Source organism: Mirounga leonina, unplaced genomic scaffold (genome assembly GCF_011800145.1).
Source record: "Mirounga leonina isolate KUSES-001 unplaced genomic scaffold, KU_Mleo_1.0 Mir_101664, whole genome shotgun sequence".
NCBI lineage: Eukaryota > Metazoa > Chordata > Mammalia > Carnivora > Phocidae > Mirounga > Mirounga leonina.
Window position 1 is genome coordinate 4,618,038 of NW_023270175.1, and position 24,017 is coordinate 4,642,054.

Here is a 24,017-nt window from a genome sequence, read left to right on the forward strand (position 1 = left end):
TATTGCTGTTATTGCTTTATATTATAAAGCATATGCCATTATTGTAGGCTTATCATTAAAGGATAACTGAGCATAGTATAGGAGAGCACTTACCAGGCATCTGGGAGGTTGAGTTTATTTATTTTTTTAAAATTTTATTTATTAGACATAGAGACAGAGAGAGAGGGAACACAAGCAGGGGGAGTAGGAGAGGGAGAAGCAGGCTTCCGGCTGAGGAGGGAGCCTGATGCGGGGCTCGATTCCAGGACCCTGGGATCATGACCTGAGCTGAAGGCGGATGCTTAACCATTTGAGCCACCCAGGCGCCCCTGGAAGGTTGGGTTTAACCCTTTACTTTGCTATTACAGTATTGGGAAAAATCACAATCTATTTGAACCTCCGTTTCTTGTCCTTAAGATAAAAAGAATGGATTCCATGGTTTCTTAATTCTAAAAGTCTGCGAACCATTTGTCAGCCAATGAACAAAATATATACTCTATTATTGGAACAGAAAAGGAACTATGTTTTAATTATCTCTAATCCCCACAGGGCCTAGCATGGTACCTAATAATTTAACTCTTTTTAGTTCAATAAACATTTATTGAGTATTGTCTAGATTCCAGGGATAGCACTGAATCCTGGGAATTCAGAGATGAGGTAGACATGGTCTCTACCTTTTAGGATTTTACAGTCCAGAGGAAGTAAAAAGTATATAAGTAACTTAAACATCAAGAATTATGACCAAGGTAGGCAAAGTAGTATTTTACATAATGGACATAACTTACAAGGGTCAGAGAAAGGCTTCCTGGAGGAAATTGCACCTCTGCTGAATCCTGAAGGATTAGTTATCCATAATGATGGAGAGGCAGAGAAAATAGTAAGAGCAGAAACAAAACATACAAAAAGAATATGAATAAATTAATATGGTATACACTCATTACAGTTTCTTCCTAAATTACTTAAAAAATCGAATAGCTCTTCAGTTATATAAAATAATTAAGAGACCACGCTTATGATAGGGATAACTAATACTACTTTATTTTCCATATTTCCTTCAGATTCTCAGCAATAGTTCCATCTTTATTTTATCTGGGAAGGGACATATGATTTTTTTTTCTAAAATGCATGTCAAGATACCTGGGTTTCATATGATGAAAAATTCTGAAATATTTTGAAAGAGAAAAAAAAACAAAGAAAAAAGGATTACTAGGCATCTGATGGAAGGCTAGGCATTGTTTAGCACATGCATCCTGGTTATCCGATGCTATGCTATCTGTGCCTTTCACTGGATTAAAATAAACCCTGGGGGCACCTGGGTGGCTCAGTCGTTAAGCGTCTACCTTTGGCTCAGGTTAAGATCCCAGGGTCCTGGGACCGAGCCCCGCATCCGGCTCCCTGCTCAGTGGGGAGCCTGCTATTCCCTCTGCCTCTGCCTGCTGCACCCTCTGCTTGTGCTCTCTCTCTGTCAAATAAATAAATAAAATCTTTAAAAATAAATAAATAAAATGAACCCTGGAAATCTTGCCTCAGTCCACTGGTATGCTCTGAAAGTTATCTAAGTGATGTCAGCTCGGAAGCCTGAACCCTGAAGTCTATTCTTTGGAGTGGCAATCATGTGAGGTACCTGGTATGGTCCCTCTCCATGAGGCTCTGAGATTGTTCTTTGTTGAAGATGCAAATTCTGGCCTGTAGTTTACAGTAGAACCTTCAGGTAAGCTTTAGAGTAAAACAAGAACATTAAGAGATTTAATGGCTGTGGTCAATTTATTACTATTGCCAATTCTATATATTGCCAATCCTCAGTAGAGAGAGGCAAAACTCTATATTGGAGTACAGTATATAATTATTTCATCAGAGTTTTGATGAGGGTTACCCCTGAAGGTAAAACAGTATTATACACAGAAAGGGCACTGACAAATCACCAGGGACTTCCCATAAAGCATACAATTTCTAAAATGTTTATATTAATAATATTTTACCAGAAAATCCTAATTTAGGGATGGCCGTGTCCCTTCTGACCTAACAACTCTTCCCATGCAACTTTACAGTAGGAACACATAAACAATCCTAGTTATTTCCAGTATCTCTCTTTATAAGGAGACAGAGCAAATCTTTGTGATTCCAAAGGCCCTCTGAGTAATCTTAGTGGTTTTACACATAAAAGTTTTTACTGTTAGTTTTAAAATATATCCTGAAAATTTTATTTGTTTGAAATTCAGGAACTGATTTTGGGAAGGCAAAACCAAAGGGTTGTCAGAAGAGATCTGTGCGCTTGACTGGATCATGAGTGACTAAGAAACAATACTTACCTATTTAATCAAGGCACAGCAGCCCCCCCCATTCACAGGGAATGCATTCCAAGACCCCCAAGTGGATGCCTGAAACTGCAGATAGTACCAAACCTTATATATACTGTTTTTCATACCTATACACACATGATAAAGTTTAATTTATAAATTAGGCACAATAAGAGATTAACAATCATAACTAAAAATATAACAATATACTGTAATAAAAGTTATGTGAATGTGGTCTCTCTTTCTCTCTCTTTCAAAATATCATATTATACTGTACCCACACTTGTGATGATATGAGATGATAAAATACCTATGTGATAGGATGAAGCAAGGTGACTGATCTAGGCATTTTGATGTAGTGTGTTAAGCGACTTTCTGATGATAGAAGTCAGGAGGAAGATCTTCTGTTTCTTGGACTGCAGATTGAGTGGGGTAACTGAAATCCCGGAAAGAGAAACAGCTAATAAGGGGGTTGGGGGTGTGTGTGTGTGTTCCTGTACAAATAAAGCATTTGAAAAGAAACACAAAGCTAACACTATTGTTTAAGTGAAGAGCCTATATTCTATGGGGTTTTCCCCCCTTAAATAATCAGGTACATAATAAAGGCAACTTAAATCATAGAAAATTATTCTTGTGAGACACAGAATCTCTGCTACCTAGGCAGATTGCATGTAAAGAACAACCTTTTGTGTTGTAGGTAGAAGAATTATTTACTAAATAAAGAAAGCAGGACCATCTAAACTGAGGGGGTACTGTAAATATTTGAATATATTTCATAGCTGCATTTCAGACTCAGGTATTATAAGCCAAAGCAAATAAAATTCTTTCTAAGTTCTGTCATTTTTTTATACTCTTTCATGTTCTTTTAGATAATCTGTGAGATCAAAATGATTTTCATAACAATACTGAGATATTATCTGTCTTTTTGACTCTCTTCCTCTCATGAGTATACAGTGGAATTTTCCAGAGGCTATGTGATGTGTGAAATGCAGTGGATTAAATGCAAAAGATATAAATATCTGGCTTTCTTCTGTTACCCCAGATAGTAAACAATGCTATTCCTTCCATGAAAATATTTGTTTGGGAAAAAAAGCTATTTTCATAAAAAACAGGTCACTTACGTTAACATGCAATGTGCTCATCATTGCTACTTTCCAATGAATCAATAAATATTTAAAAATTTTCTCTTTTATCTTGAAGATGGTAAATATCAACAGTTTAACATACATTACAATCTACATAAACAAAAGCTCTTCAAGGTTCTTGGTAATTTTTGATAGTATAAAAGGGTCTGAAAACGAAAAAGCTACTTTAGACAAAAACTGTTCTTTTTCCTTGAAAAAAGAAAGCACATATAGTATTGTAATTGTCACTGTTACTCTTTGAAGAGCCTCAACTACCATATTAACTATAACTTTATTTTATTTTTTTAAATTATAACTTTAGATCAAAGTGACTAACTTCTATTTTAAAGAGAAAAGTGAAGGATGGAAAACAGAACTATATGGCATATACAAACATTTTTACAGACTAGCAGGGCTTAAGAATACACATGACCAAACTTCCCATAGCCATACAAATCCTTTTTATAACTTCCTAAAGTGGCAAAAGTGAATACATTATACAACTCCAAGATATAGCTTCCCTATAGCATTTCAAAATAAAATGCAAAATATATAAAACATTATATTGGAATTATGCTTAGTCTAAACCAATGTTTCAATATTCTGTTTTACTTCGAAAGCATCTAGTGGTGCAATGATTAGGCATCCATTAACTCAATTTAATGTCAGTCCACAATTTTAAGTTGTTTAAAGATCTTGAAAATTATCTTCAAGCTGGCATACTACAAAGCATATTTGCAGCTGAAATAAAGTTTGTCAGAATACTGATTTAATGTAGTTGAAAACATTTACATTTTTCGTAACTATAAACATTTTTGTGGGTAATGTTAACTTATTTGATCAGTAAGCCTGTGTAAGTTTAGGAAAAACACACAAGTAAAATAAAAAGACTTACTTGCCAAAATTTTACATTAATTATGTAATCTTGGGTCCTTAAAACATTTCTGGATCAGTTTCTGCAAGAAGATGCTTTACTAAAGTCCAGCACATTTAAAATATTAGAAATTCAATTTTCTGATTTTCTGGGAATTTAAGAATATTCACTTTATATGTGTGCTTATTTTCTCTCTCTCTGCTAATCAGAACAGTGCTGCTTTAATATCTTCTAGATACAGGAAAAGATTTCACAGACACAACCAGAGGTAAAGGTCTTTCTGAATTACAGAGTATTTTGGAATATTTTTTTCTTCATATTTTAATAAATATTCATAGTTTATTCTTGTTGGGCAGAAAATTGGGATTATGCTTATGTTTTATTATTTAACCATGATCTTCCTACATTTATTATGAGACTGTAGTGTTTCACCGTATCATTAATTCATGAAAATCGTTATCAAGAAAGGCGTAGCAGCATATCCCTCCTCAAAAAGACAATTACCCAAGCTACAAGATTTAAAGGAACAGTCCAGTAGAAATACGCCTTAAGAGGTTTTTTTTCAGCTTATGTTCTAGGCCTAATTCACCTCTAATCCTTTTCCTCTTTATTTTCTTCTCACAGTTTCCTTTCTGTATGTAATCAGGCAGAGGAAAACACAAATATGAACTAAAGAGAGATTTTAAGTAGGAAATACAGAAAATATTAGAATGAAATAAAGCATCTTAGTAATGGTGGTAGGAGAAAAAAAGGGAGTCTTGAGAAATTACCTCCCGGGTACTTGACTACTTCAGTGTAATGTATCTGTGGTGTTTATTCATGCTAATGTATAACTTTACATTTCATCGTAATTTAAATTTATCATAATTTTACATTTTAAAGGGCTCAATGGATGAGTTCAATGAATTATAGATGCAGGCTTCAGGCCCTAGTGCCTCTATTTTACATACAGTGCTTACTAGTGAAGGCAACCGACTCTTTGCAGCTTCCAAGAGACCCTGTTGGGCTCTGGCTTCCTGAGAACTAGTTTGAAGAGCCTATGCTAATGAGTCATCTTGAAAAGGCTCTTTTTTTTTTTCACAGGCTCTCAACAGACTTGAGGTAAAACCATAGCTCAAACGAATATTGGCAAAACAGGGTAGCAAATAGAGTCCCAAACTCCTGTATCATTCAAAAGATGTGTGGTACCCAAGCAGTAACGCCAGCACAGCGCTTAGGTATGAGGTTTCACCATTATTTTCTAAATACCTTTGGAAAAAAGTAAATCTGGCAAGTCCCACCTTCCTATTGTGACGGCCCGGTGAACTCATACACACATCACGTTTCTGGCACGTAGGCCATTTGCACCCTTCGGCTCCACCCCCGCCGCCCGCGCGCCACACCCCCCGGTTCCCACCGCCCTCTGGCGCCCTGGTCGACTTCCGCCATCCCCACCGAGCGCGGCCGCTGCAGCCCACGTGGCCTCCGCTACGTCACATCCGGCCCTTGCGATTCGGGGCTGGGAACCCGCGCGATGAAGTGCGTATTTGTTACTGTAGGGACCACCAGCTTTGACGACCTCATTGCGTGTGTCTCGGCGCACGACACGCTGCAAGTGAGTGGGGGAGGCGGGCGTGCGGGCGCGTGGCGGCTTCGTTCGCCGCTCGCCGCCGCTAGCCTTACCACTAGCCTCGGTAACCTTGCGGACCGGAGCGCTCGGGAAGAACCCCTCACAGCTCTACCTCAGGTGCCGCCGCCCCTTTGCTGGCTCCTCCCCGCGCTCGGCTGGGCCCTCCTCCAGCTCCCCCTCTCCTTAGCGTCCTCCGCCTCCTCTTCCCGCTTCCCCGCCGCCCTCCGGGCCGCTCCTCCCCATCCTTTCTCCGGCTCCTCCTTTCCCCGGCTTTTCCCTTCCGACTCTCCGCCTCCGCCTCTCCTTCCTCGTGCTTCGCCCCTCCTTCCCGCTGCTCCGCCTCTCCGAGTGGGGCTCCTCGGCCCGGGCCAGCCTCCAGCCGCTCCTCAGGCCCACTCGGGGTCGCGTGGTCGGCGTCAGACGCCTCGGCGAGCTCTGCCTGGCCCGGCCCGGCCCGGCTCGGCCCGGCTTGGCTCGGCTCGATCCGGCCGGTCCCGCTCAGCGCGCCGTCCCCGCCCTGCCCCCACCGCGCTCGGGCGAGCCCGCGCCTCGCGGTCTCGTCGGGCGTCCTCGAGGCGGGCGTCCTCCGGCGGCGGCTGCTGCGGCGGCTCCTCCGGGCGGGTGGTTCGCGCAGCTTCAGCCCTGAGGCGGATTGGGGCCGTTTCTTCGTCTCCCCTCTAGTTTTTGACGCCTTCCTCAGGGTCTCGCCCGGTCTTCTGCCTGTGGCGTGGCCGGTTCTTTCAACGGCTTGGTGAGCAGGGTCGCGTAGATCTTACCGGTAGGACTCGTGAGGTACCTTGTCGGGGCCCGGTACGGGGATAAAGCGTCGTTCTGGAAAAGTAAAACGGCCGCCGGTAGAAGATTTTGCGGCCCGCGCTGCGGTCTGAACACCGACTTTAGGGTTTGTTTTTACAGTACCTTGTTTAAAAGTCCCGCTTTTTCTTTCTTTCTTTTTTTTTTTTTTCCCTTTTCAGATCATCAAGAGCCTGGGCTACAACCGACTTGTCCTTCAGATAGGTAGAGGAAAGGTGGTACCTGAACCATTCAGTACTGAGTCATTTGCTCTGGATGTTTACAGGTACAAGGATTCATTGAAAGAAGATCTTCAGAAAGCAGATCTTGTTATTAGTCACGCAGGTAAAGTGCTTTAGAATACCACAGTTTGGGTTTTTGGTAGTAAGAACAGAAACTTGAAATTTTTGAGGTAAAGTAAAATCACTAACGCAGTGTAGCCTTTTGAGTATAATACTTACTTGAATATACCCGTTGAGAACATTACTAGAGAACTTACTATTTCTGGGTAATACGAGGAAATTAACAACATAGACTAACTTTAAAGAAAGAAACTCCAAACTCGGGCGAAATAATTTACCCAACGTCGTGCGTAAAGTTATCAAATTTGAAATTAGTATTTGGGCTTAGATTTGCAGGAATGTTCAGCCAGCTTATTGGTTGGATTGGACATGGAGAAATTGGCTTTGAAAGTTTTTTTTATATTTTAAATGGGAGTATGAAATGAATGCAGTCAAAAATATTTTTTAACCACATGTTGTGTAAATCATTGCCTGCTCTTCAAAAACCATCCTGATCTAGTCAGACTGCCGGTACCGTCACAAGAACTGTTTTTGGGGAGCATTGCAGTTTCGATTGCTGGATAAGTGAGGGAAGAAGCTTCTTAGTTCTTAAGAGGTCTAGTTTGAAGGGAGAAAAGTTACTAGAAGTAAACATTACCAACAGATTAGTGATTAGAAATGTATAGGATAATAGTTAATAGTTTTTTGTACCGTTCTGTGTGCTTTGTGTATATAAGTCATTGAATCCTCCCAGACCTATGAGCTAAGTATTTTTAGTATTCCCATTTTACAGATGAAGAAACAGAGACACAGATTAACTGTACTTCTCCAGTCAAGTTAGTAGATAAAAGTCTTGGTGTTAGAGTCTGTCCTACCTACTACTCTAAACTAGTCAACCCAAAAAGGTTTGTCTACTTATCAGTCTCCTCACTCCCATTTATTTTTTATTAACTTATTTTTAAGATTTTATTTATTTGAAACAGCACGAACTGCGGAGAGGGGTAGAGGGAGAAGCAGACTCCCCACCCAGCAGGGAGCCTGATGCCAGGCTCCATCCCAGGACCCCGAGATCATGACCTGTGCCCAAGGCAGGCTTTTCACAGACTGAGTCGCTCAGGCGCCCTTCTCACTCCCATTTAAAATACCTAAACGATTTTAGATTTTAGAGCTGAATTGACCCAAATATTGTATATATGCACATTTATGGAGACTTATTCTTGACATTTTGGGGATGGTACCTCACAAGCAGCCTTACAAGGATGGTCAGAGTTTTTCTTTTTGGTGCCTGTCACTATTGAAGACTTGCTTTTTCCACTTGTGTTTGAATAGAAGTGCAGTACAGTTTCACGTGTAGTATGTTGAACTTAAATCTTAATTGAATTCAAGGCTCATGCCCAGGGCATACTAGTAGAGGGCAAGTGGCAAAGCACTGAATCGTAGGTCATAATATTGTTGGCAGTGGTAAAGGATGTATTTTTCAAGTCAAGTTTATAACATAATATAGAGAACTGGTCACTACACTTTGGTCATTTGAATGTATAATTTAAAGGCCTGGTTTGTAGTTCTGCCAGCTAAGTTTATCATCTTCAGTTCTGTCTATAAAGCTTGGTGGAGCACCTTAGCTTTTTTTTTTTTTTTTTTTAAACTTAACAATTTTGATTTAGGTGCAGGAAGCTGTTTGGAGACTCTGGAAAAAAGAAAGCCCCTTGTAGTGGTTGTAAACGAAAAGTTGATGAACAATCATCAGTTGGAATTGGCAAAGCAGCTACACAAAGACGGGCATCTCTTCTACTGTACCTGCAGGTATACTACAGACTGATAATTTGACCTCTTGCATTAAATCCTCCCTAGCTATTCTTATCCACCTACCTAACTTGTCTGTCTTTTCAACCTCTTACATTCTCCTGCTTATCAAACATACTTTGATTTTTCTCACCTGTAAAGCCCTCTTATTTGTCTAATGCTGTGAGTGTGATCTCTGTTATATTTCTTTCTGTGTCTGTGCGTGTTTCATTTCATGTGAATATCTGTGTGTGTACGCATGTATGTAAGTTCCATCTGGTGCGCAAGTCTCTGAGAATATAATTTTTGAGTTCATTAGATTTTCATTATTCAAGGAAGGCATTTGCTGATTTTTTATAATTAAGGTTTTGCCTTCAGTAAATCCACTGGGATCCCTAAGTGAAATTTACTCACTCATTAATTAAAGTAGACCTGATATGTCATAGGCATTGTTTTTAAGTGCTTGTGGATACAGTGATAAACATGAGGTAAAGCCCCTGCTCTCTTGATACTTATGTTCTAGTAGGGGGACATAGTTAACCGTTCATAAATAAACGATGAAGATAATTTCACGTGGTGAAATGTGTTAAGAAAGTAAGGCAGGGTGTGATATAATAGCTGGGAGTGAAGATTAATTAGATTGGTCAGGGAAGGCATGACTGAGTATATGACATTTGAGCTGAGACCTAAATGACAAGAGCTAGTCATGTGAAGCTCTAGAGGAAGAAGGAACAGCAGTAACTGCAAAGGTCCTAAGTTAGGAAAGAGCTTGGAGTTTGTTTTGTTTGAGGAACAGAGGGAAGGTTAAGTGTGGCAGGAGTATGGCGAGCAAGGGAGAAGATAGTATAAGATGAGACTGGGTGGGGATAGCTCAGGTAAGAGTTCTGATTTTATTCTGTGTTTAGTGAGAAGCCATTAAAGTATTTTAAGCAAAGGAATTACTATGGTAAGGAGTATTATTTTCTAGAAGTATATTAAAATTCAACAAGAACTGGTCAACATCACTGTAGAAGGATGAAGAAAATTGCTGGTTGGTTTTCTATTAATTCTTCTTGAGACACTAGAAGCTTGCAAAAGGGTCAGGTCAGTAATTCCCAATTATTTGACTTTAAAAGCTATCCTAGTTTGATGTTTTAAAAAGTAAAGACCTTATAGAAGTATTATAAAATATATTTTTTATGTTATAATAAATTGAAATTAATTTTCAAGTGGAAAACCTTAGAAAAAACTGGCTAGAACATAAAAGGCTGGTCTTTTAACCTCACTGCGTCTGTCTCTTAGGCACTCAGTAAATACTTGTTCTTTCATTAAATATTTATTGAGCACCTACTATGTGCCAGGCATTCTAGGTACTTGTCATGTATTGGTGAACAAAACAGACAATTCTGTTCTCAATGAGAGGAGACAAATTCATTGATTGTTTCAGGAACAATTGTTGGTGTCCTAATCCCTATATGATGGAGGAGAGGAAAGATCAGGGTGGCTGTATAACACAGAAGTCATTATTAAAAGTACTGTGAGTCGGGAGAAGCTAGGTAATAAAAATTATGTAGGCTTCAGATAACTGTCCTTGGGTAGTTGAGATTGTTAGGGGTTAACATTTTTTATTTTTTTATTTTTTAAAGATTTTATTTATTTATTTGACAGAGACACAGCTAGAGAGGGAACACAAGCAGGGGGAGCGGCAGGCAAAGGGAGAAGCAGGCTCCCCGCTGAGCAAAGAGCCCGATGAGGCACTGGATCCCAGGACCCTGGGATCGTGACCTGAGCTGAAGGCAGGTGCTTAAATGAGCCACCCAGGCGTCCCGGGGTTAACATTTTTTAAAGAAGAATAAACTCCGCCTCCTAACGGGTTTATGCAAGTCAGTTTTTCCGGACACTTAATGAGTATTTTTATTCTACATGTTAAGTCAGCTTTGATTTTATGTCAGTACATTTATTTTTTTTTATTTTATTTATTTATTTTTAAAGGTTTTATTTATTTGACAGAGAGAGAGACAGCGAGAGAGGGAACACAAGCAGGGGGAGTGGGAGAGGGAGAAGCAGGCTTCCGCGGAGCGGGGAGCCTGATGCGGGGCTCGATCCCAGGACCCTGGGATTATGACCTGAGCTGAAGGCAGATGCTTAACAACTGAGCCACCCAGGCGCCCCTGTCAGTACATTTAAAAGGAGAAAGCACTGATTTCAGAAAAACATCCTAATTCCTTACTCAAGTTGAAAAGCTGTACAAGTCTCCAGTTTATTTCTTATAGTTTTAGAAGTCTTTTTCTTAATATTAATTTCAAAAAAAAGTCACATACATGAATTCTGTAAGAATCAATAATTGGTTGTATTTTCATTTTAGGTACATTATTCCCCCAAATCTAGGCTGGGTAGTTGTATGTCTGTTCTAATTTAAGTGGCTGCTTAAATTTGTGAAGTAATACTTTTATGTCATGGTTTGGAATCTTCCAACATGCATGGTGATTGTACCTTAATTACATATGGATTTATGATAGTAAATTACTGGCAAAAGAAAGCTATTTCACAGTCTTCATGCATGGTCCAGTAGTCTTCCCAGCTTATTGTTCTTGTCTGGCAGCTGTTAATTTTGTTTTCATTTATTCTGTTTTCATAAATTAATTTTGCTTCAGTTTATATCTGCCCAGTCCCGAGAAATGTTTAAAAGCCATGTGACCACATCTTTCATGAAATAACATTCCTGTAATATTTGTTGACATGATGTACAGTATCTGTTGAATTGGTATTGACAGGTACTACATAGTGCTCTTCGTATTGCTTTAATCTTTGTATGTACGGTTGACCCTCGAACAACACAGATTTAAATGACATGGGTTCACTTACACAAGGAGTTTTTTTCAGTAAATGTGTTTTCCTTATGATTTTCCTAATAACATTTTTTCTCTAGCTTATTGTTAAGAATACAGTGCATAACAGAATGTATAAAATGTGTGTTAATTGACTCTTATGTGACCGGTAAGGCTTCCAGGCAACAGTAGGCTATTTGTAGTTAAGGTGTGGGGGAGTCAGAAGTTATATATGGATTTTCTTTTTTTTTAAGATTTTTAAATTTATTTGAGCGAGAGAGAGCATGAGTGGGCGGAGAGGGAGATGCAGACATCTGCAGATGCAGATGGAGCCCCGACGTGGGGCTCCATCCCAGGACTCTGAGATCATGACCTGAGCTGAAGTCAGACACTTAACCGACTGAGCCACCCAGGTGACCCTGGAAGTTGTACATGGATTTTCTTTTTTTCTTTTTTCTTTTTTTTTTTTAAGATTTTATTTATTTATTTGAGACAGAGAGAATGAGATACAGAGAGCATGAGAGGGAGGAGGGTCAGAGGGAGAAGCAGACTCCCTGCCGAGCAGGGAGCCGGATGCAGGACTCGATCCCTGGACTCCAGGATCATGACCTGAGCCGAAGGCAGTCGCTTAACCAACTGAGCCACCCAGGCGCCCCTACATGGATTTTCAATTGCGCGGATTGTCGGTTCCTTTAACACCACCTTGTTCAAGGGTCAACTATATACCTAAAATAAAATTTTATTAAAATTCGCATGTACAGTTTGAGAAGCATCACAGTATTCTTGGAAGTTAGATTCAGTCATCAAGTGGGCAGCAGATGAATTACAGAATTTTCTCCCTTGTTACCTAATATTTTTCTTCTTTTGTTTTAGCACGCTTCCTGGGCTGTTACAGTCAATGGACTTATCAACACTGAAATGTTTTCCTCCTGGCCAGCCAGAAAAATTTTCTGCATTTTTGGATAAAGTTGTTGGATTACAAAAATAAACACTAAACTCTGAACACTTTAAAAACATCCCCCAAATCCAACCTATGGAATGTGGTTAAATCAAATTAAATATATAGTATATTTGCAGAATAATATAAATTAATAAACTTATACATCTATAGAATGTATAGAAAATTTTATGGTGTGAATGTTAGCATTTGGGTCCAAATCCTTACCGCAATTTAGTAAATTCAATAGATTTTTACTTTATATTTTAGTTAAAATATGTATGAGCATTCACAGGTTTTATCCTAGAATCCCAAAACCTCAAATGTAGTTATTAGTTTGGTGTTCTTTAGAATAAATAAAATGAAGCAGTAACAAATTTGTAAGGCATTTGAGAGTCAGCATCATTAGCTGTACAGTTTAAGGAACCAATTTTTTAAAAAAAACAAGCAAAAATGATGAGTTGTGTTCTGTGAAATAAAACTTTCAATAATTACCTTAAAAAGATTAAGATTAATTAAAGGTTAACAAGATTAAATATCAAATCAGTTGATTATGGTACTTGGAGAAATTACTTTTAGTGGTGTAGATTTGTTCTCTTTCCTCTAAAATGCAAATAGAAAATGACAAAATAATCTTGTTCAGTATCAAAGTTTTATTGGTTTGAAAAGAGTAAATCAAAAAGGACTTAGGCCAAGAGAACTTGCTATTATTTTTAAGGGCCCCTTCTCACAGTGGTGTTGAAACATTTATTGTAACATCACAGAGGAATTTATAATTTACTTAAAAAATTAGTTCTACAAGCAAATATATGATCAGATGTATATAATGGCCTAAATACATGACTTTTAGGTTCATGTTCCTCAAGATTGATACATTATGAAATTCTGATTAGAGTAAGTAGTCTTGATTCTAAATGTTCATAGTTTTCTGGTAGAAATTTTAGATAGAGTTTATAAAAATAGTATACACTGTAAAGACATACTTTCCATAATCAAAATGTTGGCTATTTTAGGCATTTTACTGGGGATGCTTTATATAATGTTTCTATAGATTTATTTTCCTGATTGTGTTTTACTTAGGCTAATACTAAAATAAATTCTTAATAGTAGAAGGTGGTGGCTGAGAAATACTCTGGGTAGCAGGAGGAAGCCAACTTGGATTAAAATTTTGCTGAGAATAATCTAAAAAGTGAGTAATCTATATCTACATAGTTGAGAATTCACAGCACCATAATCGATTATAAATGTACATTAGTCTTAATGCTAATGTTATATAGGAAAGGCCCTTTCCAAATATTTGGAGAGAATTTTCTGGGCTCTTTTATAAGTGCTCTAATTTGAGAAAAATTGTGGCTTAAAATGTATTTTGATCACTTGGTTTTTAGTTATGTCATGAAGGACTAACCATAGAGAATCAGAAACAAAGGGTCAACTTAAACATCAGACAACTGTAAAGTAATATGGGACCCCAAATCCTCTGTTTTCTTTCCCACAAGAATATATAACCCTGATTGCATTATTTCATTTAGCAGAGGCTTAAGCCAATGGTGTTAATTGCGTGTAGTGATATCCCTTGACTATATACCTTTGTGAAATTTTTTTTACCAGTTCGGCTTAAAAATCCGGGGATCTCTCCGGATCAATTTCATTTGGCAGGAATTCTTGGGGTCATCTAGTCCAATCCCATCATTTCTCAGATGTGGAAGGCCAAAGGTTTACAACTTTGACAGGGAACTGCCACTAGAAGCAGCTTCTTGACTCCTTGTCTTGTACTCTTTCTACCACACCATAATATATAATATATATTGTAAGCTTTTTTTTTTTTCTTCATAATTGTCTAGTATTTACTTTACTCCCTTCCAAGGAGAGTTTTGTTCATTTATTAGAAGTTGTTTACTTCAGTAGGAATTTCACCCTTAATTGGGTTTTTCTTTGGTGTATGATAAACTTACCTTGGACTTAGAAACCTGTGCTTCCTGAGTTTTTGGAATCCAAAATGCCATGGGTAGGATTGATAGTAGATTGAATAAAGGAAGACTTTAAGACAAAGACTTGTAGATTTTTGGAGTTGGAAGAGAATTTTAAACATACCTACTACAAACCACTTTAGATGAGGAAGAAGGCTAAGATAAATTAATTGCCAAAATTACCAGTTATTGGTCCTTATGAAAAATTAACGGTAATATTCTATTGGGAATATTTGCTCTGAGTGAAATTTGGTTTCATTGCATGGCAGGGCTTCAGGTTCTTGAAGTCAGTGGGTAAGTGGAGTGTAGTTTATTTAGCAGTTTTCTGTTAGAGATATTTAAATTTCCAGGGATAAGGAAGCAAAGGAGTATTTTGAGAAATTCTTATGGATATGTTCAGAGGTGGACAAGTAATAATAGTAGAAAGTTGATGTTGGAGTAGATGAAAAGTGATGTGAGGTTATAGGATGACTTTGGGAAGTAGGGAGTTTTGATGACTGATTTGGGAGGAAAGAAAGCTGGAAGGATTTGGTAGGTAAGAGTGCAACTGATGAACTTGAAGTGAGATTCTGGAACATTAAAAGTTGACTCTTGAACAATGTGGAGGGTTAGTGGTGCAAGAACCCTGCACCCTGCACAGTTGAAAATCCACATATAAATTTTGACTCCCCAAAGATTTGATTAATAGCCTGCTGTTGACTGTGGAAGCCTTACTGATAACATAGACTGTCAATTAACACATTTTGTATATTATGTGTATTATATACTGTAATCTTAACAAAGTAAGCTAGAGAAAAGGAAATGTAAAGAAAATCAAGGAAAATACATTTACAATATTGTGTTTTAGAAAAAGTATAAGTAGACCTGCACAGTTCAAATCCGTGTTGTTCAAGGGTCAGCTGATCATTATCGGAAAGTACTGTCAAGTGTCTGATTTTAGACACCTTAGAGTACTACTCTGTGCTTTTAAAGGTAAATCATGTAGATAAAAAGGGCAATATAAAAATATGTACCACCACTTTGATAGTTTGAGGAAGAGTTTTCCAAGACTAAAAAAAGTCCGTAATGACTAGAAGTAATGTAGACATTTTTCTTGGCCCTTTATTATAGTATAAGCACTTAATCTCTCTGATTCGTTCAAATTGTAAAATTTTCAGACATGACCAAAAATCTGCATACAGTATAAGAAATGAGACATGGGCAGACTATTTGAAACTGATTTGGGGGAAAGGTTTGGAATGGGTGGTCCAGATAGTTGTACTAATCTGTTTTTCTGCTGTACAACTAATACTATATTTTTGTGGGGGAGTGGGGAATGAAAAATAACAATAGTTAACACCTGTTGCGTGCTTAGTATGTATCAGGTACTATTTAAAGCAGTTTAGAGGTTCCTGGGTGGCTCAGTCCGTTAAGTGTCTGCCTTCAGCTCAGGTCATGATCTCAGGGTCCTAGGATTGAGCCCTGTGTCTGGCTCGCTGCTTAGCTGGGATTCTGCTGCTCTCTCCCTCTCCCCCCCCCCCCCCCCCCCCCCCCCAATCCTGCTTGTGCTCACTCTCAGTCTCTCAAGTAAATAAATTTTTTAAAAACAGTTTACAGGTACGAAGTTACTTAATCTTTACAATAATTCTATGAAATAGCTACTATTCTCCCATTTTGCGGATGAGGAAACTGAGCTCAGCATAATGCAAAAAGGAAGTTTTATGCTACTTAAGTGTCTGATAGACTGAGAATTGTAATTGCTAGAATGCTGATTTCCCCTGTATTTCTTCCATCATTTGTGGTGACAGGACATGAAGTCAGGACTATTCCAAGAAATTTTGATTGAATGATAACCACAGGTATATTACTTATTTCAGTCTTCACATTGTTATTTTTAAAAGCCTACTGAATGCTGATCAAAATCCATGTGGAGAAACTCCCAGGTGGTTTGTCTGGTTGCAAGTTACTTAACTGGCTCTTTTGTTTTCTCCAAATATTTGTTTTAGGTTCTGTTTTTGGTTCTGTTCTCTCTCTATTTTTTCTTGATATTTTCATTACTCCCAGAGCTACTATTAATGCTCTATCTATATTCCCCGACTCTGATCTGAACTTCTGAATGGTATTTCCAGTTACCTATTGGTCATATATGTCTGTTAATGCTCTAAGCATGGTAAACTTAATGTGCCCCAAACTAAAATCTTATTTCTCCTTCCATCCTTCTGAGATCCTTGCCCGTATTGATGGTATTATAAGCCTGGGGGACTAAATGATATCTTTAACCCATTATATCTGATTGGTCACCAGGTTCTCTTAGCTTTGCTTTCTAAATATCTTGAGCCCATTTATTTGCTCATTTAGTCTTTTAACATAAATGCATAATAAGCATCTACTTTTTCTAGCAGCAGTACTCAAGACATGATTACTGCTCTGGAGGAACTCTTAACAGTCTAGTTGAGGAGGAACTGTCTTACTCATTCTTGAATCCTCTGCCTGCAGCACAGTAGGCTTTCCATAAATGATAAATGCATAAATGCACTTTTTTTCATTGTCTTGATTGGGATCGGTCTTTAGGAAACACTGTAATCTTGCACATAGTCATTTCTTGGAGTCTAGTATGTCTCTTGTTCAGAAGAAAGATGTGACCATCACATTGTATGGTGAAATTTGTAGGATCAAACATTTACAGGACTGGCATTAAAACATAGCAATACTGACACTGTGTAATATCCTAATGGTATTTAAGTGTCTGTCAAATAATGGTACCTATTGGGGATTTTTGGTAAAACGTGTTAAAAATGAAGAGGTTTGTTAAAAGCAGTAGTGTAGTGTTTTCCAATAACAAATTACATGGAAAAGGGTTTAAGATAACCACTAAACATTTAATTCCTTGTTAGATGGTTAATTCTTTACAAAAGTGAGTATTCTAGCACAATATTTATATTGAATAGTTCTTTAAATTATAATTTTTGTAGGTGGCTAGATAGAAGGTGAGCAAACCTAGCTTGCTTCAAACAGGAATTTCCTGAAGAATATATGCTTCTTGACTCTGATATTGATAGAATATTTTTAAGGTCTTTTATACTGTTAAATACCATCTGTTTTGGTATTTGACTTCTAGCTCTTTATTGTGTTTATGAATTTTTACCACATCCTGACCAAAATTATTTTGATTGATACTCTGTCATTTTATTTTGATGGCTATAGTCCTGCTCTCTAAGGCAGTAGTATAAGCCTCTTTGGGTCATGGAACCCTTCAAAATATTTAAAACTATTGCTTCTCTCGCATACTGACACATATTTTGCAGTAAATTTCGGGGAGTTTTTCCCAGGTACCTTGAGGCTCCAGGTTGAGAATCTCCAGACTGAGGCCAATTTAAGTATTTTCATTCCTCGTTCCTTGTTCATTAGTACTCTGGTGATAACTACTAGACTCCTTTATAATGAAGCCCTCTGATTAAGTACATTTAAGTTTAGTAATTCCCAGTTTTATCACATAACAAATTAGAAACTTACCAAGTTTAACACATACCGAACACAATTTGAAACTAATTTTAATACTGTTATACCATTAACTGTCTATAATCCATAATGTCTTGTGTATCACTGTTTCTAATTGATAAAAGGAACTAAGTGGAATTTTTTTCATTTGTAGTAATTATTCTAGGATATACTAGATTAGGCTATTTGGAAAAGCAATAGTTTTGTACCTCATTTACTGTCAAGTGTGCTTCTAATGTATTTGTTTGCTGAACTGATAGTCACTGTTGGAATGATGTCTGTGAGGCCATATATTACATCTTTTTTATTGTTCATTTCTCCTTTTGTACAGAACATATTGGTTGTTTATCCACTGCCAGTGTGCAGTGGGTGAGTAATATACTTCCCAAATTTAGGAGTGAAAAACATTAAGTCCTTGGCCTAAGTAATTTTCTGAATCTCAGTTTTCCCATTTGTGAATTAGTAAAGCTAACTTCCTTCATAGGTGATTTCTGAGACACAAAACCAATTGTGTGGCATGTTTGAAAATAAAAAAATGTCATTGAAGTAATACATTTTCTCGGTTAGAGTTTTTGTTTTAAGAAGTAGGAGTAGACTTAGAGATATTTCCCTGGAATTCACAGTATATACTCCTAAATGATACAGAAGGCAAAGTCTTCATTGAATTTCATATTGAAATTCATAGTCTCTAGTTGGGGTTATAGTTAGAGAATTAAAGATTATTTAGAAGCTTAAGTGAGTGCATCAAAACAAGAGTGTTCTGGTCTGTATTCTCCTTTCCTTCAATCCCCTGTATGTTGGTAGACTGTTCAAACACTGTATCTTGAATAAAAAACCAACCCTTAGCATTTCTGTGCCATTAGGATGCATTTTTAAACAAAGCATTACTTTCCTTTTTTCCCCTAATCTATATTAGAGTGCTTCAGATGGAAGTGGGGAAGAGAAGGAAATGAAAGCAAGTGGCTCTTGGTAATGTTTCTTTTATTTTGCTTATCTGAAGGATCACTACTCTGGGAAATCAGTTTCTTTATTGTCTCTTTCCTAAAGCTTTAAGAGGAGGGAGGTTGAATAGGATCCAATGGCCAAATTTTGTTTTGGAACCATTGTGTTCCCTTCCTTCATGAATTTTGCTTTGTTCATTTTGTTTAAATGTCTACTACGAAAAGAAGCAACAGGTTCTATTTCCAGGGTGCTGTTAAAAATGTTTCAGAATGTTTACCATTATATTTTTAAGTAATGAAAAACCTTAAAAATAGGTCCTGTAGGGTTGAGTTATATACCCCAATTGGCTCCATGTTATTTTGGTACTAAAAATAAGTGAAATAAATGAGTTTTTTTAATACTGATTGCCTTTCAGCAGTTTCCCACAAATCTTTACATACATGTCATTGTCATTTTTATTTTTTGCAGTTTTAGATAAAATTGACATAACATTGTAAAAGTTTAATGTATTTGACATAATCAGATACATGTATATATTGCAAAATGATTACCACAGTTAATATCCATCACCACACATGGTTATAAATTTTGTTGCCTTAAAAAATCTAGGTCTGTTTATTTCATCTGTAAGGTAAGATTTACTCATTTTTATGTGGGCCAGTCAACCCCGTGATTTGCCGGGATAATAGGTTAATCCTCCTACAAGCTGTTTTTATGGTTAATGTTGATCACAAATTTGACCATCTAAAGGGAGGGCAAATCTGTTATCCACCATTGAATCACAGTTCCTTAGACCTGAAAGAGAGCTTAAACATGCACCATACCTCCTTCCTTTTATAGATGAGGAAACTGACTCACAGAAAGTAGCATAACCAAGTTCATAATACTTTTTTCATGGTACCATGTTGCCTCTCAAACTAAAATAGTAACTCAGAAGTGTCATGTCCTATATACCTTTACAACTAAACCTTCTCTGTCACAGATAATGTATGCTTTAAAAAAATTTTCAGGCATGTACCTCATTTAATTAGTTGAAATATGAAGAAGTGTTACCTCAGAACTAAAACTATTAGTATTCATGATCCTATTTGATCAGTGAAGAAATAAGACAATTCTAGCAATTAAAACAAGTCGCATATGCAGGTTAAATTTTAATATAGAAAGTAGTAATTATAAAAGCACATCAGTTTTATAATAAGTCAAATAATGTTAATTAAGTTATTTCGATTTTCTTCAGTCTGTTTCATTTTAATCTGTACCCAGAGTACAGTGCCTAAAAGTTTAAGGCAGTTATTTTTCTTTCCATTTTCAGAAGTGAAAGAAGCTTTATCAGTGTTGGGGAAAGCTCCTCTGGGGAGCTATATTTGAACTTTGGCTTGATTTCCAGTAGAATTTAGTTGAAATTGTTCTGTTCACTAAGAATTTCTTAGTGAATTGTTTTGTAAGGTAGCAGCTAACAGCAATCAATATTTAAGCACTTTTGTGCTAAGCACTTAACATTCAGTATCTTAATGTAATTATCCCAGTAACCTTAGGTATAGATGACAAAAAATTTGTACAGAAACATTTTTCAAACTTTGAAACCATTTAAAAGCAGTAGCTATTGTGCATTAAAAACTTGTTAACTTGAACGCTAAAGTTCCCTGCCTAACTTTGATCTGGCTTTTCCTAAATCTTCAGAAAGATTTGGAAAGTCTTTGTAAAAGATTCCCCTGTGGAAAAGGCCAGATCAAAGTTAAGCAGGTAACTTTAGCATTCCTTAGAGCCTTTAATATTGCTAATGGACATTGTGAACCTCAAAGATTGGATTATAGTGTGCAGTATTTGCTGAAATTTTCACCCTGAAACTCTTTAGAGACACTTACTAAGAACTTGTGAAACAACATTGATTGAGAACGCTAGTTCTCAAAGTTCCTGGACCAGCAGCATCAGCTGTCATCGGAGAACTTGTTAGAAATGCACATTCTCAGGACCCACCCTATACCTGCTGAATCAGAATCTCTGGGCATGGGGCAATTTGTTTTATGGAGCCCTTTCTCTGTTCTAGAGGTTTACAGGATTTGGAGTAGTTTGCTGTAGAATAGTAAGCCAATTGGGATTTCAAGTGCAATAGATACTTTGAAGGACAATATTAAATAATATGAAATGGCTATTACACACAGGATGAAGTCTATTATCCCGCAGGTTTTTTAAAAAAGTCCTATTGTACTGATTTGGGGAATGTAACCTGTACTTAACCACCTCTGAGCCTTTGTTCATCATTTCTTTTTTGATATATGATTCCTCTTTACAATAATCAGACAATATATAGTCCTTGTACTGTTATTGATAGGATGTGAAAACTTGGACAAATTTCATAATATATGAAACTTGTTTCTTCATTTGTAAAATAGGAGGTCCTGTAGCTATAAAATTCTATTTTTCATTTATTTTCCCAGTTTATTCTATTATTTCTTCTCTTAGTATTTTTTTAAATTTTTGTTATATCTTAAGATAATACACATGAATAGTATAAAATATTAACTAGTTCTACAAGGTGTATCAAACAGTTCCATGTCCCACTTCTTCCCATCTGTGATCTGCTTTCTGTAGTTGGCCATATTACCTTTGTTTTATAAGTGAATATGTTTAAACTTGTTTTCATTTTTTAATTTAAATATCATCTATACACTTGCTAGTATGGAGGAGGAGGCTTTATATTCCTCTTCCACAGTAGGAAGTCTATAGATGGTATTTAAGTTGAAAAAAAATAATTTAGTTCTTGTGAGATCTGTTTTCAGTGTTGACGTGATTACTTAAGTACAGTATTCACATCTGAGTCATGTAGTCAGTATTCATTGATTACATTCCTATTTACCTCATTTTTAATGTTTTCATTTGCTTGATTTTCTATAAAAATATTCTCAAGCTCTCCAACAGAGGTATACATCTTTCCTAGTATGTTTAAATAGGTTATCTTTAACTTTCATTATTATTTATTTTTGAAATGTCTGTGCTGGAGTTCTATCCCCTTTTAGGTGAACTGGTCACTGATTCTGTAGTCCTGCTGAATGTCTGTCCTGGGATTTCCCCTTCACCCTTATCCTAGAAATTCCTTTTGTTTCTCTTACATTGAATCTTCTGTTTCTAGGACTCTCTGCCCCCCCCCCCTTTGTGGTTTAACTTATTTTGGTTTCAAATATCCTTCATAGCTTTCTGAGAAAGGATGGTAAGTTTTTTAATCTTTCATGTTTGGAAACGCTTCTACTCCCATCTGATTGATAGCTTGGTATAGAGTTCAAGGTTGGAAATAGTTTTCCCTCACATAAGGAACTTTTATTTTTTTCTGGCTACTAGTTATTCTGTTGAGAAGTTGTATATGACCCAGTTTTCATCTCTGAAAGCTTTAGAGTCTTTATCCCTGACTTCAGAAATGGTGTGTGCATTGCTGATCATCTTTTTTGCTTTTATTGTTCTGGCTACGTCATGGACCCTTTCGATCTAAATATAGGTACTCCTATCCTGCAGTGCTAGAATTTTCTTTTCATCATTATCATAATCATTTCTTCCCCTCCACTTTATCTTTTTGGGGGCCTCCTGTGTTAGATGTTGGCTATCCAGTAGTGATCCTTTGATTTTCTTGTTTTTTTTCTCTTCAATCTTGTCCATTCTGTGAGTTCCTCAACTCTAAATTCTTTCTGCTGCTTTTTTTAAAATTTATTTTTCAGTTTAAATACAGCAAAATCAGCATTTTATATATATTTGTATAGTTCTTGTATAGTTCTGTAAATTTTGACAAACATACAATTGTGTAACCACTACCACCATCAAGATACAAAATACATCACCCCCATACATCCCCTTTCTTCCATCCGTTTGCAGTAAGGCTTTTCTATAACCCTAACTACTGGCAGCAACTGATCTGTTTTCCCTTTCTATAAGTTTTATCTTTCCCAGTTTGTCATAAATGCAGTTATACAGTATGTAGCCTTTTGAATCTGTCTTTTTACTGAATACAATTCATTTGAGATTCATGCATGTTCTTTTGTGTATCATACCTCATTTTTTATTATTGAGCAGTATTCTGTTGTATGGATGTGCCAGTTCATTTACCAATTGAAGGATGTTTGGATTGTTTCTAGTTTGTGGGGGGGATAATGATTATGAATAAAGCTGCTATAAACATTCATGTACAGGTTATTGTGTGAGCTGAAGTTTTCATTTCTCTTGGGTAGATAACTAGAAGTGGAATTGCTGAGTTATGTGGCAACTCTGGTTAACTTTATAGAAACTACTAAACAATTTTTTAAGAGTGGCTGTACTATTTTATTCATACCAGCAACATATGAGAGTTCCAGTTGATTCATGTCCTTGTCAACACTTGCTGTTGTCAGTTTTTTTAAAAAAAATTTTTAATCATTTTAAAATGTATGTAATGATATCTCATTAAAGATATACAGATGACCGTTAGACACATGAAAGGTTTTCAGCATTGTTAGCCATCAGGAAAATGCAAAACAAAATCACAGTGAGGTACCACTTGATACCCACTAGATGGGCTACAGTCAAGAGATGGACAGTAATTATGGATAGGATGTGGAAAAATGGGAGCCCTCATACACTACTGATGAGAATGTGGAATGGTGCAGCTGCTGTGGAAGACAGTCTTGACAGTTGCTCAAATGGTTAAACATAGATCCAGCACCTCCATTCCTAGGTATTATCCAAAAGAATAGAAACATGTCCAAACAAAAACTTGCACATGAATGTTTATAACCGCATTAGTCATAAAAAGCCAAAAAGTGGGAACAACTCAAATGTCTACTAATTGATGAATGGATAAGTAAAATACAGTTTAACTATAGGATTGAAATATTGATACATGCTACAACAACATGGGTGAACCTTTTTTTTTTTTTTTTAATTTGTTTCTAGTGCAAAAAGGTGGTTTTATTAAAGTACAGGGAGAGGACCCATGGGCAGAAAGAGCTGCCCATGGGTGAACCTTTAAAGCCTCCTGCTAAGTGAAAGAAGTCAGTTGCCCCGGACCATATATTGTATGATTCCATTTATTGAAATGTCTAGAATAGGTAAATATAGAGAGACAGTAGATTGGTGGTTAACCTGGAGTTGATGGACAGTGGGGGATTAGGTTGGTTATGGGTGTGGT

The 24,017-nt window shown here is 37.0% G+C and overlaps 1 protein-coding gene across 1 annotated transcript in view; it reads left to right on the forward strand.

Moving 5' to 3' along the window:
* Positions 1 to 5,764: 5,764 nt before the first annotated feature.
* ALG13 (ALG13 UDP-N-acetylglucosaminyltransferase subunit) overlaps positions 5,765 to 24,017 on the forward strand; it is a 65,356-nt gene continuing 47,103 nt past the window's right edge. The window contains 3 exon segments of the mRNA XM_035007334.1: positions 5,765 to 5,868; positions 6,858 to 7,020; positions 8,621 to 8,759. Coding sequence (XP_034863225.1) covers positions 5,788 to 5,868; positions 6,858 to 7,020; positions 8,621 to 8,759 — 383 coding nt within the window. The 5' untranslated portion in view covers positions 5,765 to 5,787.